Raw genomic sequence first — 16,367 nt, forward strand, 5'->3', positions numbered from 1 at the left:
ATAGATAGATAGATAGATAGATAGATAGATAGATGATAGATAGATGATAGATAGATAATAGAAGATAGATAGATAGATGATAGATAGATGATAGAAGATAGATAGATAGATAGATAGATAGATAGATAGATGATAGATAGATGATAGACAGATAGATAGATAGATAGATAGATAGATAGATAGATAGATAGATAGATAGATAGATAGATGATAGATAGATAGAGACGATAGATAGATAGATAGATAGATAGATAGATAGATAGATAGATAGATAGGACAGCCAACCATATAGAGCAGATGCAAGCAGTATTTAATCAAAGAGTAAATATAAATTTTAAATAAAACTGAAAAAATTCTCCGATATACACAGTGGGAGGCCCTACCAACACAGCTTCTTGCTTTAGCCTTTACCAAAAAAGTCCATGACCTCTGACCTAATAATAATCCTTGTTCTAGAAACTTTCCTATGGAAAAGCAGAACTTGGACAAAGACTTCTTTCTGTATGCTGACCCAGGTATTTATTAAAAAGGAAAAAGCTGAAATTGCATCCAAGCATACAATAGGGTAAGCACCGCTGTGCATTCATCTGACAGAGTGGCAAGCTAGGCTGTGTAACCCAAGGGAAGGCTGGATGACAGAGCTGTACCAACCTGCTCACACAGAGCTAGTTCTTGCTTCTCGCAGCATCTGCAAAGTCACGCTGAACAAAGAATCAGGGGTACCGAGTCATGGTCTAAAGGAAACGGGCGGGGCTGTTACGGCTCACCCGACATGTTTTCCTCTGAGATCCTCACACAGCCTTCCTCTGCATGGCTCTGCCGCAGCAGCCCTGGCTTAGCACACATTGTTGACAGCAGGCTCACCACGTGGCTGAAGCACACCGAGCTGACACCAGACTTGCCGCCCACAACACACCTGAATAAAGCTCACGCGGAACTGGTTTATCCGTTTCACACTTGGGGAGCAGAAAAGCCTGTCGTCAGCGCTACACTCTGAAGTCACTGAAACAGGAGAACCCCAACAAAAGGAGGAAGCACCCCTCTCCACAAACCTGGCACTAAACAGATCAAGGAAAGGCCTCGTGTATGACATGACAGCCGAGAGGCCAAGGCTGAGCCACACCCCCTTTCAGCCAGCTTCCAGTCACAGGACCGTGAAAGGGAAAGTGGGAGCCACAGAGAGAACAGACCCAACAAGGTTTGCCTCAGGAACACGGACATTTTCATTTCCTTTTTTTTTTTTGTTTTGTTTTGTTTTGTTGCTATTATTTTTTTTCACAATACAATAAATTTGTTTCATTCTTGGATCCAGAAAAAAAAGTCTAAAGCATCTGTCCTGCCCTAAAGTCCTCTTTCCTTGTACCATAAGCGATGTACACACACATACCATTCCCTTGAGTAACTCCACCCACTGTGTAGTTGGCTACATCTTGGGTAACAGTGCCACCAAGCATCCTTAAGCAAAAATGCAGAAACATCCGAGTGTGGTTGGATGGACACTAGCAAAACCCCAGGGCTTACAAGTAGGTGTAAAGAAGAAAAAATAAAAAGTAAAAGCATAGAACCAGAGACAGAAATGGGGAATGGTGAGAAGGGGGTGAGAATTGTGGGAAAGTGGGATGAGGGTCAGAAGAGACGGGATGGGATGAGGGTCAGGGGAGACAGGATGGGATGAGGGTCAGGGGAGAAGGGATGGGATAAGGGTCAGGGGAGACAGGATGGGATGGTGGTCAGGAGAGACGGGAGGGGATGAGGGTCAGGGGAGACGGGATGGGATGAGGGTCAGGGGAGACAGGATGGGATGAGAGTCAGGGAAGAAGGGATGGGATGAGGGTCAGGGGAGACAGGATGGGATGAGGGTCAGGGCTCAGGGCGGAAAAGAGTTCAGGAAGGCCTAAAGACCACAGAAGCAGTTGGTTGCCCCTCCCTGTCAGCTCACTCCCCAGCCCCCATCCTCCCTCTCAAGCAGGACCACAGGGTAGTGCCTGCTTTAACTTTATCCAGTCTCCCAAGCTACCCCCACTAGACACCAGCAGTCTAGGAAGATCAGAGAGCATCAGAGAAATAAAAGCACAGAGAAGATGTAAGAGCCAGAATGGGGATTTCACTGTGAGACTGTGTCTCCTAGGAGTGTGAAAAGCTATGCCCATGAAGTCTCACCAAAATGGTTGCCTAAACATGACCTGAATAAGAGTGATGCATGCTCACATGGAAAGGGGAAAGCCCATGAGACCTCAACCCTAGACAAAGAAATAAAGGCAACTAAGGAATGCTGGGATAGGGGTAAATAGTCTTCCCCAGGAAAGAGCATGCAGATTGGCTATCCAATATAGAGGCCATGAATTTGAAAGAGGGTGGTTTGTGGGGGGTTTTGGAAGAGGGAAAGAAAAATGAGAAATGATGTAATTATACTATAATCTCAAACAATTAAAAAATATGGATTTTTAAAATCCAAGGAGAACGGGCTCAGAGGGAAAATGGGCTCTCTGAACAATTGTAAGAACCTGAGTTCAAATCCCCAGCACCCATGTAAAAAGCTAGGCTTGGCTGCAAGCACCTATAACCCTGTCCCTGTGGAAGAACGGAGACAGAAGGATCACTGGGGCTCAACAATTGACAACCTGGCTCCAGTTTCAGTAATAGATTCTGTATCAAGAATAGGAAGTGACAGAACAGGAAACCCAACAGCCTCCTTCAGCCTTTGTGCATGTATAAGAACAGGCAACACACAAACACACGCACAAACATGCACACAAGTTCATTAATGTACATTCAAAAAAGTTAAAATTTTTAAATAGAACAGATGTCTAGAAATGAGAAAATGGGCACTGGGTAACCCTAAGCAGTGACTTATTCAGGCAGAGGTCAGTGGACACTCAGTGTATCAGGTCAGATGGTACTGGGACATTGGACATCCCCAGGGAATCAAGATGTCACCCTAGGAGAATACCTGTCAATTGCAAAGAGGGGCATTTGCCTTTATACAGGTTAGATCAGAAGGTAGAGGATTAACCAAAGGGGATGGGACATGTGGCACTGTGGCTTTCTGTCATGTTGCAACACAATGTAGGGAGCATGGCCTGTGGTGAGCTCCAGGCAAAATACTTCGAAGGTAACCACCCACCTTCAGTGCCCAGGAAATACAGGAGCCAAAGGAGTAAGGAAATACCAGAGAAAACAATCAGAAAATCCAGAATTTGGAGAAATGGCCTAGGTTCTCCAAAAAGTCCCTATCCTGTGCTGGAAGATGGCGGAGAAATGACTGCTGTGTGGTCCTGAGAAGAGAGAGTAGTGGCTGAGGAGACACCATGGCTAGGAAGGGCTGGTCCTGGGTGATGGCTGAGAGCTAGACTTGGCATGTGGATATGAAAGAGGAAAGAGACAGGATTAGAGGCCAGGCCACATACTCCACCTTGGATGGTGACATCCTTAAGATGGAGTCTCCTGTGAGGAAGGTACCTGGGGGAGAGTTTCTCAAAAGAGCCACAGGTAGAATAGATCAGAGCATGAGGATGTCTGGCAGGGAAGAGAAGAGTCAGCCAAAGAGAGCTGTGTGGAGTCCCTTGCAGCTAGGCTGCGCTGGAGCCTGGGTGTGGCCAAGGCTGCATGAGATACTGTGATACCTACAAACAATGCTAAAGCTGTGGGGTGTGGGACAGAAGTCAACAGGGACAGATGCCACTACCTGGGCAAGAAGGTGAGCTGCAAGGAGGAAGGGAGGAGCAAGTGACCTTTTGATTGACCAGTGGTACCTCTCTCTCTGTCTGCCTTCTGCCATAATTATGAAAACAATTACTATGCTTCCTCACACTTTGAAGAAGAGTCTCCCTGCCTTGGCAGATGAGTGGAAATGAGAACGTGGTGCAAATACACTGGAGTTCTACACAACCTTAAAGAAAAGGAAATCATGGCGGTCAAAGGAAAGTGGGTAGAACTTAACAGCAACTATTAGGTGAAATCAGCCAGACTCACTCAGAAAGACAAACAATCCATGTGTTCCTTAAGCTTAATATGAGTGATGTATGTGCATGTGTGTGCGTGTGCATGCATGTATGTGTGTATATGTGTGCATTCATGTATGTGTGCATGTGTGTGTGTGTATGTGTGTGTGTGTTGACACATGACCCAATAGTCTGGTAAACTTTGTTTGATCCTCAGAACCCATAGTGAAAGAAGAAAGCCAACTCCACAAAGATATCCTCTGACCTCACACACACCATGGCATGCCTGCCCAAACAAACACATATCATGCACACAAACAATTTTTACAGGCCAGCAAGATGGCACAGCAGGTAAAAGTGGTTGGCGCCAAGCCTGACGACCTGAGTTCAACTGAGAAAGAATGAGCGAACCAGCTCCCATAGGTTATCCCCTGGCTTCCACATGTGCACTGTGGCTGTGCCCTCAACCCAGGAACACATACACATAAATAAACAAGTTAATTTTTTAATTTCTGTCATATGTATTTCACCTCTTTCCCTCACGTGCTTACTCCATACTCCCAAATCCTCCTCTCTCTGCAACCATCTACCCCTCCTCTCTGTTCAGTCACAGCTACTTACAACCTGGGCATCTGGGCACACCTGTCCATTTTCAGGGAGAGCAGCCTAGAGAGCCAACCTGGGTATGTTGCTTCCAGAGGCCCCTCTTTGTGCAACCCTGCCAGGGGTACCCTGCTCTGTCTGGACTCTTCACCCATGGCCTTCTCCTCCCCCCACAACCCCTCAGACGTCTGATCCTCACCATTTTCCCAGCAAAGCTGACTTCCACAAAGGGATCCACCAAGTTCTTCTTGTTGCTGTCAAAGCCAAAGATCTGCTTGACGTTGTCCATCACGGCATCATCCACTGGAGAAGAGACACATCTGTCATCACTTGCCCATGCCTCCGCTATACCTACTGTCCCCATGATATATGGGTCGCTGCCTGTCAGCTCTACCCTCTTGAATCAACTGTCTTATGTCTCTGCCCACCTGCTAAGCCTCCAGCCCCCATCCCACATCACCTCCTTCATAGTTAGCCCTCAGACCCCTCAGGCCCCAGCTACCCCTGTGTCTCCAGGCAGTATCAGGACTACCAAAGTGACAGGCTGTGGTCCCTCATGAGAGAGTCAGTTCGGGCTTCCCATGAAGAAGGGACTCAGAACAGCAGCTTAGGAGCAGTTGCCCCTCCCCAAACACACACATCTGTCACTGTCTCCTCACACCAGGCTTCAGAACCTGACACATGTAGTGACTGACTGTGGGGCTGATTCAGTGGAAACACTCTGGGTGCCTGGTGGCATTTCCTTAGTACCATGACCACAGTGATCCATCCGTAGGCCATCCTGTAGGCCATTCTTACTTTAAATAGAAAATAAAAAGGGTCTAATGTTAGTCTAACACTTCCTGTTTCCACAAGACCACCAGACCAGGCTGGGGAAAGCCGGAGCGGAGCCACTGGGCAGTTATTGCTCTCAAGGCTGCAGCAGATACCCAAGCCCTCCTGCATGTATTGCTTTCCATTAGAACCCAGCTGCTCTTGTTGAGTGCACGCGTGGGGCTCTGGGTTCAAACCTAACACCACTGTTAGGAGGGGTACGTCAAATAAGGGCTTGTAACATCAGCCAGACAGCAAAAGGCAGGTATCATTGGCAATGCTAACAGATCCTAGGGGAGGAAGCCGGATCAAAAGGAGGAAGGGAATGAACAGCGGGGTAGTCCCTGGGGATAGAAACACCAAGAAAGGGTCTAGGCCTCTCCTTTCCCCAGGAAGAAGACTGTGGCTCAGGGTCCATGCTTTAAACCGCCAGGCAGGAGCCTCTTGTCAGCCTCCAGAAGGGGGCGCCACACTTACTCTGTGGTAAGTCCTCAGCCCGGAAGAGTTTCAGACAGAAGTGGGCTCCACGAAGGGCAACGCCAGTGGGCCTAAGCAGGTTGCCTTCAATGTCCTCCTTGTCTTCAGAAGGGTCCTTCCTGTCCAGCTACGAAGAAAACACACAGGATCCCTCACCAGCCCCTGGATATCATGCACTCCAATGAAGGGTGCTTCCTGAACCTCTGAGGCCTTCGATTGGCTTAGACCTCAACAGAGCAGTGGGACCATGACACACACACTCCCTAGTTGCGAGAGGGACCGTCTTCAACACTAACTGTTGCCAACTGGCATACACGGCAGGCATCCAAGCCAACTGTGAGAGTCCCCATTCCCGGTACTCCACCCCCACTCCAGATAAACAGGAGTGTGGTAGTTGCAGCTGTCTGAATGCTCCGTCTGTAGGGGCGTAGGTTCACTCACACAAATATTGACCCAGTGACCCCAGAGTCAGCATGGCGCTAAAGGGTGAGACACCCCAGTTAAGGTGGAGTGAGGCTCTGCTCCCTAGATCTCACTCCTTTGCAGAAAGAACATGCATCTCTGCCAGCGAAGGCAGCAACACTGCACAACGGTAAACACAGGCCATCTCGTGGCTTCTTGGGGCAGTCAGGTAGGCAGTGGAGGCGCAGAGGGAAGTGAGGTTGGCCTGACCCAGCAGCCTTGGCAAGCTACCCAAAAAGGCTGTGGCCCGCTGCTTGCTCAGCCTGTCCTCCACGCTGAAGCCCACTTCAGCATTGTGGCAAGCATTTGCTAGGAGCATACTCGTCTCAAATTAGAAGAAAATATTCATCTCCTCTAATTCCCTGTGTCTACAAGGAGGTGAGAGTGGACGGAAAGACGGAGGAAGAGGACTGAGTGTGTGGTTCTGGGGAAGGAGAAAGAAGTTGGAGTACAGAAGACAGGAGCAAGGGTGATGAAGAAGGGCCGGCTGAACCAGGTGGAGGAGAGAGAGGCACAGCAAGCCCATTGACAGTGGAGGGAGAGAGAGGGATGGCCCGTGGCTCCTCTTCTTAATGCGGGGCGTACTTCTCTGTTACCTCTGATTCTATGAGTGTTTCCAGACTAGCCCATTATTCTAGCTCCTGCTCCAACAACCTTCAAGAGGCTGAGCTGCCCCTCCTCTCACCCTCTCCACCCCTCCTCCCTCCCTTCCTCAGTCTCCAGACACTCTGCCAGCTCGGCCTCCACCTCTCGCTGCTGCCACTGCTCCTGTCCTGCCCACCTCCACACTCCTGCACAGCCGCATGCCTCCACTTGCGTCAAAGCTACTGAGAGTTTTGAAAACAATGGCCTCACCACACAGCCCTCACCCTAACATGGTATTCTACGCATACTATAGGATTCTGTCGTTTGCAAGGAAGGCCAGACAGTGTGGCCTCATCATCCCAGCTAGTGAGGGAGGCTGAGGCAGAAGACTCATAAGTTCAAAGCCTGGGCTACAAGGCAAACTAAGGACAATCTGAGCAACTTAGTGAGACCACATCTCAAAATAAAAGGAAAAAGGAGGGTCGGAGATGTATCTCAGTGGTAGAGTGCAGGTCAACGCGTGCACGGCCTTGGGTTCAATCCCCAGAAACACCAAAACAAAAACAAACAAGCAAACAAACAAACCTTTCCATTTAAGTCCAATTAGTTCCTCATTTGTTCTCCATGAGGATTTGAGCCTCTTCACAAATATGCAAGATGCTGGCATTTGCTAACTCAGACCGCCTCTCACTTCAGCCTCCCTGACAGGTCAAGATGATCACAGCATCTCCCCAGGCAGAGAGTCAGGCCACGACTGAGCGTTAAAAGAACAACTTGGCCTTTGTCTAGGAAAACTAGGCACGCACGCCCTCTGAGAAGGATGTGTGAAGCTAATTAATAACGGCTCTCTCCGGGCAGCAGGGTTTCAAGTGTTTGCTCGTTACTTATATTTTCTGCAGTTATGTGGCTCTCAAGATCACCATGCACCCCTTTCAGAGAAGAAGACACCAAGCCCAGGGTTTTGTATGGTGTTGGACCAGGTATTGTGAGGCATGTACTCACAGGAGCTTCGTCTCCGGGCCCTAACACACACAGGCTGGCTTTGAGGTAGCCTTTGGCCCCTGCAGAGAAGTCATCTGGGTCGGAGAGCAGCAGCCACTTGCGGAGATAAGCATGTCCTGCAGGAAACAGAGGAAGGTCCTGTCTGCCGTGTTTAGAAGACCTGACGGGAAGAGGGGCCAGACTTCACACCCGATGGATGTGTGAAACCAAGAGCTGTCCACAGGATGCGCTGGCTCCTCAGCAGGGCCAGATTTCCTGGAGTACCAAAGACACCATGACACCATCCGTGACTACTGATATTGGACAATGAGTGTCTCAGAGATTCTCATTTTTTAATCGAGAATCAAAAAGTACTTTGGACATTTGTGTGTCAGGGAAGAGAACTTCTACAAGAGGTGGTAAAAGCCAAACACAGGCCTTTCCCACCCATTTCTTTGGTAAATCACCAGGCAAACAAGGAAAAGCGTAAAGTGATTCTGGAGGGAGCCCAGGCTCTAGCTACCCTAGCCATAACCTTCTGAAATAGTCACCCCTGAAGAAGCCCAACGACGATGCTCCTGAGGGCTTGCTTTCATGGAAGAGAAATCTCTGCCTTCCCTTCCAAGTGCAGACCCTCCCCTCCAAGTTCAAAAGCATCAGGAATAAAAAGGGAGCCCCCCCCAAATGAGTGTCTCGAAGCAGCTTTAGGACCAAGATGTCAGGATTTGGCCAAGGGGATAGGAACTCACGGGGTTCTCTGTACACGGTGCCCACATCCATCTGAAATAGAGAGGAGGCATAATCAAACAAAGGATTTTTTTGACTTCCTGAGTCCCCTCCTCTACATTGCAGAGGGTCATTTTCTCTGTGTGCCTGCTATATGTATATTTCCTCCCCCCCAATAAATGCCATTCTTCAACTGCTAAAAAAAAATGGCAAACCAGAACACACATATATACAAGCAAAGCACAAAGCACAGACCATATGCAAGCAAAACACCGTATCTATAAAATAAAAACAAATAAATCTTTAACAGACTAAGCAATCTATCTAAGAGCTGAATGGATAGCTACATAATGCCATTTAATGTATTTTTTAAGATTTATTTACTTTCATTATAAGTGTACGAGTGTTTTGCTTGCATGTATATCTGTGTACCACATATGCACCTTGTGCCTGTGGAGTTCAGAGAAGGCATCAGAACCCTGTAACTGGCATTATGGATGGTTAGGAACTGCCATGTGGATGTTGGGAACTATACCCAGGTACTCCTCAAGTGTACCAAGTGCTCTCAACCCCTGAGCCATCTCTCCAGCCCCAATTTTTTTTGTTTTTTGGTTTGTAAGATCTGTTAAATTCACCCTGGGGTTTCCAGGACTCACTAACTTAGAGGTAGACTGTCTATTGTCCAACTCCTGGCCACCAAGAAAGGTACACAGTCCAGGGCAGGCTCCTTCTCCTGGATGCCCATGAGAACTCAACTCTAGACCCATGGGGAAGATGAGGTCAGGGAGCAGAGAGCTGCATTGTGCAATAGGGTGGTGGGAGTGAAATGACCCCCCCAGACACATATATTTGAATGCTTGGTCCACACTTGGTGGAACTATTTGGGAAGGATTAGGAGGTGTGGCTTTGTTGGAGGAGGTGTGCCACTGGGAGTGGACTTTGAGGTTTCAAAGGCCCAAGCCATTCCCAATTCACTCTCTCTGCTTCTGCTTGTAGATCAGATGTAAGTTCTCAGCTACTGCTCCACAACCATGCCTGCCTGCCTGCCTGCCGCCATGATCCTCAGTGTGATGATCATGGAACAACCCTCGCGAACTGTGAGCCCTAATTAAATGCTTTCTTTTATAAGCTGATTTGGTCATGGTGTATTATCACAGCAATAAAAAGTAACCAAGACACACAAGATAGCCATGGGTATGGACTGGGCTGCTTCCCTTCCAGGTACGGAGATAAAGGGGAACTTAAAAGGGGGAACTTAAAAGGGGGTATTAATTCCCTCTGGTGGAGACAAGGGTAGAGTTTGCTCCCTCTCTGCCACATGCTGACCTCAGGAAAATGGGAGTGTAAGTACTTTCTCCAACTCTTTGCAGTGTATCATTTCAGAAAGGAAGTTAGCGTGAAACTGTGGGAAACCATTCAAGGACCTAGGCTCCACAAAGGAAAATATGAAGGAAGGTCAGAGACATCTGGGAGCCTGACCTCTGAGGGTACCAAGCTCCAGAATGTTAAACAGCCTGTCACAAAGGAAAAAGTTTTGTTTTAAACTCTGAATAAAGAGAACTAGCTCACACAGATGGTCACCCCAATTTCCACAGGAGCCTAGGAAGGACTCTGTGCTAGGGTGGGGGTGTTGTGCCTGGATGGGGGTGTAAAATATTCCTTTACACTGTGTGAATATATGTCACTGTGATTGGTTTAATAAAGAAGCTGACTAGCCAATAGCTGGACAGGTAGAGGCTAGGCAGACTTGCAGAAAAAAGAAACCCAAAGAAGAGGAGGAAGGTCTTTCAGAATTGGGAGGAGACGTGGAGAGAGGGGATGAACCTGTCATACTGAGAGCAGAGCATATGTGGCAGGGCATAGGTAAGAAATAGGGGTTGATTTAAAATGTAAGAGTTATTTAGTAACAAGCCTGAGCTATTAGCCAAGCATTTACAATTAATATTAAGCCTCATTGTGATTATTTGGGAGCAGTTGTTGAAACACAAAGAAACTCTGCCTGTAGTGGGGATGCCACACTGGGATGGGGGTTCCCGCTGGGGTGAAGGTCCCATGCTGGGGTGGGGGTGCCACACTGGGGTAGGGGTGCTATGCTGGGGTGGAGGTACCATGCTGGGGTGGGGAGCTGGCTGGGGTGAGGGTGCCATGCTGGGGTAGGGTGCTGTGCTGGGGTGCTGTGCTGGGGTAGGAGTGCCATGCTGGGGTGGGGGTGTCATGCTGGAGTGGGGGTGCTCTCCAGCCCCTTCCCTGACTACAGGAATGTGGTTGAAGGTGTACTCAACCCACTTGACTTCCTCTGTCTTTCCAGTCCCAGACATTGCCTGTGACACACATCCCCTCCTGGCAAAATGCATAATTAATAATACAAGGGAGGCCACACATGGTGGCTCACTCCTCTGTACTTCCAGCCTGCTGGAGGTTGAGGCAGGAAGATCACCATAAGTTTGAGGCCTGCCTGAACTATAAGAAGAGAACTCTTCCTAAAATAAAATATTTTATTTCTCTACCTTTGGTGAACGGTTTCCTGAGTTGGAGTTTTGGGAGAGATGGGTTGAAACTAGACTCTCCCAGCATAGCCTGGCCCTGTAGGGGAAGTGAGAACTGACTGTTTCCAAGTAAAGAAACAATTACCCGGAACTCGCCAAGGAGGGCATCTGTCCTAAGGGAGCGTGAATCCACCACCTGCAAAGAAGAACAGCTTCCTGTGAGAGTGTGGCTTTGACCAGGCCCCTCCCAGACAACAGCAGCCAGCAGCTGGAACTATCTCCATCCCAGAAACGGAGCTCAGCAAGGTCTCACCTCACAGAACCTTAAGGGTAGATACTAACATGACCTTCACCTCACAAATCAAGGGACAAAGGCACAGGGACATGACGGAGCATGTGCAGAATCATATAAGCACACAGCAGAGGTGGACCCACACATCTAACACACAACCCTTCCAAGCGGCATGAAGGAATCTGAGACCACAGAACGGACAGAGAAAGCAAGCCAAAAGCCAGGCACTCCAGGCCTCCAACCTGAGGCACACGGGTGTTTATCTGACACTGGCAGAGCTTCTGGGAGTCATTCAATCACCCAGGAGTCAAGCTCCTCCCCCACACACAAACACACTCTCTCACACACACAGGCTTACAGGCACAACGGCAGGCACGTCTGTGGATATCACATCACACCGTTGCGTGCTATCATGCATACCCACAGCCCATGAAGACTACTTTGATGGCTGAGACCTACCGTGATGAAGATGGGCTCATCAAACAGCTCCGAGGGAGAGTCGAACACGTTGAAGAAAAGAGTCTGTTGGTCCAGAATGGAAGCGGGGAGAATCAGCATCTCTGACCCCCAGGCTAAGCAGAGGGGCTGTGGACACCCACCAAGGTTCAAGCCTGAGTTGAGACTAGTGGAGCTCAGCTGACCAGTGCCAATGTCTAGGGATCTAATAAGCCTGGCTGTCCCATCTCTACTTTCACAGAGGGTAGCACTTCAAGGACAAGGATGCTTGCATTGTGGGGAGCAGGGCTCTCCAAGTCCTCTGATAGTCTACACTGGTCTTGGCTCACATATTCAAAGTTGACACCACAAGAGAATGCTCTTGGACACATGCCCTGGTATCAGCTCTTTTGATAATGGCCCTCTTCTCAAGGGCTATCATTGTTCTGCCTGATGCCCGGGGCCATTCACCTCATTGAAGAGTGGGCTGTTTCCCTTCTGGATGCGAGTCCGCTTGGTCTGGCCAGCAGCTGTGACTTTGACCACAGGCTTGATGTTCACGCCAGGCAGCTGACGCCCCTCTATCACCTGGACTCTGATCTGAAAGTCAGGAGAAGGGATAAGCAAAAGGAAAGAAGGGAGGCCACCTGCTGGCCCCAAGAGTCAGAAACCCCAGGACTAGCTCTCTGATGACTTTTGGGAGAACTACCAAAAGCTTCTAGAAAGAACACTACAAAACCAATCACATTTTCTACCAACCTCCCCCTTGCATCTAGAAAAGCCCATAGTTCCTCGTAAGAACTGTGAGACAGCTCCAAACACAGCGCCTACATAAAATTTCCTTGGACAAGGACAAATCCAGCCCTGCTTTCCTTCGGACAGATCCCATCTGAGACCCTATTAATACCTACCCTAATGCTGTTATTGTTTTTCTAAATAGGTTACTCTGAGACTAGACTGGTCTGATACTCAGTATGTAGCACAGGCTAGCCTCGACCTTGGGATGATTTTTCTTCCTCACAACTCCTCAGACTCAGGCAGCTGGTTCAGCAGCTCTGAATGGGGACAGAGGTCTACTTCTCTGAGAACCTTGGCTGGGCCTGATGGCCACACAGACCTAAATCCAGCCCTTTGGAAGCAGAGCTGGAGGATCCAGGGGTCAATGTCATTCTCAGGCACATGGTAGTTAGAGGCCAGCCTGAGCAACATGGGACTCTGTCTCCAAAAAACAAAACAGGGCTAGGGGGATGGTAGAAGAGGATGCGCAGAAAGTTGTCCTCCAGCCTCCACACACATGCTGTGGCACACACACGTGCAGACACCCAGGGACATAACACATATGATTAAATATATAATTTTAATTTTTTAAATACTGAGCTAGAGAGATGACCCTGTGGGTAAAGGCACTTGCTGCCACGTCTGATAGTCTGTGTTCATACCCCAGGATCCATAAGGTGGAAGAAGAGAACCAGCCCCCACCAGCTTTCCTCTGACCGCCACGCTTCTCACAGGGGCATCTGTATGCTCCATCCCAACACACACAATAAATAAATAAATGTCATTAATATTGGGAAAAGCTCAGAGGAAGTTGCTGCTGCTGCTGCTGCTGCTGCTGCTGCTGCTGCTGCTGCTGCTGCTGCTGCTGCTGCTGCTGCTGCTGGAACTACTCATGCCTGCCCTTGCTGGATGGAGAGCAGGGAGCTAGCCCTAGGCCAGGTACCCAAACAAAGGAGATGCAGAGCTAGGCTAATCTCATTCACTCATTGTTCGTTTGTTTGTACATCAAATTCCTGGAGACTGGGCAGAGACATGCTCTGAGACCCCAAAACACAAACTCCCGATTCAGCTGCCAGCATCCAGGGCAGCCTAGCTTCTTCGTGGGAGGCCTCTGGAGCTCCAACACAACATCCTAAGGCTAGCCAACCCAGCCAGGCCCAGGATGCTAGCAACTGCTGATGGACTAAAGGAGGAGGCAGGGGCCACAGAGGGCCCCCCTGTCACCTGGAAGTCCTGTGGCTTGTCCGACAGCAGCTTTCTAGGTGGGGCTGAGCTTCTTTTTCTTTTACCCCCTGGATGGTGGGGAGGAGGGTGGGAAGGTAGCTTCTTGGGTGTGGTTGGTCCCCCTGGGCCCACAGCACCGCTCTGATCCAGGAATGGCTCAGCTTCATCTCCAGTCAGCCCCTGGTCCTCAGTGTCTTCCTCCCCTCCTGTGTCTGTGGGGAGAGGTGCCTCATAAACATGGTGTCTCTTTGGCCTTGCCCTGAGGCCTCAGTCCAACAGAGGAAGGACCAAAGAGCATGCATGCTGTGACACCACTCCCTAAGCCTGCCCACCCGTCCCCAGGATGGATGAGGTCAAAGAGGGACAGCGGCCACGCTGGCCCCTTGAAAACAGAGAGTAGTTAGTCAGCAGAAAGAAGACAGGATGGCCCTGGCCCACCCTCCTCAGCCCTGAGAACAGGTCTTTCTGGCCTGGCCAGAAAAGATAGTTACAGATGGTAGGGTCTGGCCGTGTCTCACCCGTGGGGGCCGGCCACTTCTTCCCAGAGCATCTTGTGTCCATGGTGCTGTCACTGAGCAGGGACCAAGTTTCAGCCCGGCTCTGTCCCCCACCTGGCATGCAGCCGGGCATAGCCCAAGTGGGGAGGGGCAGGAGGAGCTGGGATGAGAGAAGCCCATCTTCCGCAGCCCCACCCTCGCCTCACCCACCCAGCCTGGGTGGGTACCATGCTCAGAACTGGCTGGCCCTTCTCATTGCCAACCAAGAAGAGCTGGGCACCTCCTCTGATTGGTCAAGCTCAGAGCATCTGGGGACCTCTGTGCCTCCTCCCTCCCCCAAACCAGAAACAGCCCTCAGCACTCCATGAGCCTAGCCCAGCTAGCTCTGGCCCGTTCAGGATTCCCAACCCAGTGATCTCCAGGCCTGGGCAGTGCTGAGCCAATAAGACTTCCCTCTGCCTCTCTCTCCACAGAAACATACACAGGACAGGTTCCGGGTTACCCAGGGAGGGCAAGGGCTGCTCAAGATTTTATGATAACTTGCTTCTGTGCCCCCTCCCCCGTTTCACCAGAAGATAAACTCTAGAACCTTCTCCTAAGCAAACGTTCACTGTCTCTTCTCAGCTGCTTCTAACCTGGGCTGCCCTGTCAGGCTAACTATCCAGGCACCATTGGCCAGTAAGGCTCCTCCTCCTGCATCTTCACCCACAGCCTAGAGGAAGCTTGAGGCAGGCACAGGACCTAGCCAGCTCACTCCTTCAGTCTGCTCACCTCACATTCACCCGGACTAACCAACCAGCCCACAGCCATGCTGCCCAGTGTCTAAGGCAAGATGGAAACTCATGTCCCTTAACTTTGGCTCAGGGCTCTTTCATGGGGTGGGGTGGGGGGAGTAGCTCTTCTGTTAGAGTCTATCACTGCTGGGTGCCAGGCAGAGAGCATTAGGCCTCGGGTCACACTCATCTCCAGAGCTAGGCAGTGGAGAGCACAGACTAGACCCCGCCCTTCCCAGGAGGCTGAGATTTGGGGAGAAGAGGTTCATCCTAAGCCTCGTTGGGGAGCTGTCTCCTGCCTCTTCTTTTCCACCCACCCACCACTTCTGTTTCCACACTAGCCATCTCCTAACCCCAGGATTGAGGAGACCTGTTGGCCATCTTTCTGGGGAGCCTGCCCTAGCAGGGTGTGGGTGGGCTCCTCACCAGCCACCATGTCCACGTCAGGCAGTGTTGGAGAGGGTGCCAGAGAAGCAGGAGGCGGGAACAAGGGCACAGCTCCTGGGGGTGGCGTGTAGGACACCTGCAGGACCAGGGAGGCCTAGAAGAGATGGGTTAGCAATGGGTAAGTGTGCAGGAGAACCGACACCCTCCCTCCGCCATCCTTCCCAGTTCTCCCATCGCTCTCAACAGTTTTGGGCTCTAACAGGGTCAGGGCTGCAGGAGGCTGTAGTAAAGTCAGGAACCTGCAAGCAAAGCCAGTCGGTTATGAGCCCATCATTTGGGATCAGCTTCCCCCATTCAGGAGCTGTGTGAAATAGAACAGGCTGTGTAACCTCACAAAAGCTCGGTTTCCTTGTTGGTGAAAAAGGGGGTTGTCAGGGCAACAAGTCTCATGAGGCCGAAATAGGATGAGGGATCCCACCTGTTCTACACGATTTGTCTAGTTCGGGGAAGAAGACCCCCTAACTTTCTGCTCGCCATCACCCCACCCCCACCCCATGCAGACAATTCAGCTGGGCTCTGCTCTGCTCCAGCTGCTCTCACCCTCGGGTGCCACTCACCATCTTACCCCCTCCCTCCTGGAAGCTGCGCCCTGCCACATGCTCACACAAGGGGAGAGGACAATGGTCGCACCTTCCATGTGGACAGAAAATCACGGAACAGAACTGTCCATCTTCTCTCATTCCTCCCATGTGGATATAGTTCCCTCTGTCTTTCTAAGGTTTATTCGTGTCTGTTTTCTATGTACAGGGGTTTTGCCTACACATATGTCTGTGCACTGTATGTGTTCAATGCCCACAGAGGGCAGAAGATGGCGTTGTACCCTGGGATTTAGAGTTACAGATAGTTGT

General features: G+C 50.1%; 1 protein-coding gene across 18 annotated transcripts in view; it reads right to left on the minus strand.

Moving 5' to 3' along the window:
- Positions 1–16,367, minus strand: part of Dysf (dysferlin) — a 197,870-nt gene that overhangs the window by 129,030 nt on the left and 52,473 nt on the right. For 9 of the 18 annotated variants that reach the window (XM_050165383.1, XM_050165380.1, XM_050165385.1 and 6 more), the window contains exons 5-14: positions 15,499–15,613; positions 14,321–14,413; positions 13,803–14,014; positions 12,273–12,401; positions 11,826–11,888; positions 11,220–11,270; positions 8,612–8,642; positions 7,884–7,999; positions 5,835–5,961; positions 4,744–4,847 (exon numbers count right to left, since the gene is read on the minus strand). In XM_050165383.1, coding sequence (XP_050021340.1) covers positions 4,744–4,847; positions 5,835–5,961; positions 7,884–7,999; positions 8,612–8,642; positions 11,220–11,270; positions 11,826–11,888; positions 12,273–12,401; positions 13,803–14,014; positions 14,321–14,413; positions 15,499–15,613 — 1,041 coding nt within the window. Of the gene's footprint in view, positions 1–4,743; positions 4,848–5,834; positions 5,962–7,883; positions 8,000–8,611; positions 8,643–11,219; positions 11,271–11,825; positions 11,889–12,272; positions 12,402–13,802; positions 14,015–14,320; positions 14,414–15,498; positions 15,614–16,367 lie in introns of those variants that run through there. The other 9 variants (XM_050165387.1, XM_050165392.1, XM_050165396.1 and 6 more) reach the window with 2 other exon arrangements.

This window comes from Alexandromys fortis, unplaced genomic scaffold (assembly GCF_014885135.2).
Source record: "Alexandromys fortis isolate MF-2015 unplaced genomic scaffold, M_Fortis_MF-2015_v1.1 scaffold_158, whole genome shotgun sequence".
In the NCBI taxonomy this organism is placed as follows: domain Eukaryota; kingdom Metazoa; phylum Chordata; class Mammalia; order Rodentia; family Cricetidae; genus Alexandromys; species Alexandromys fortis.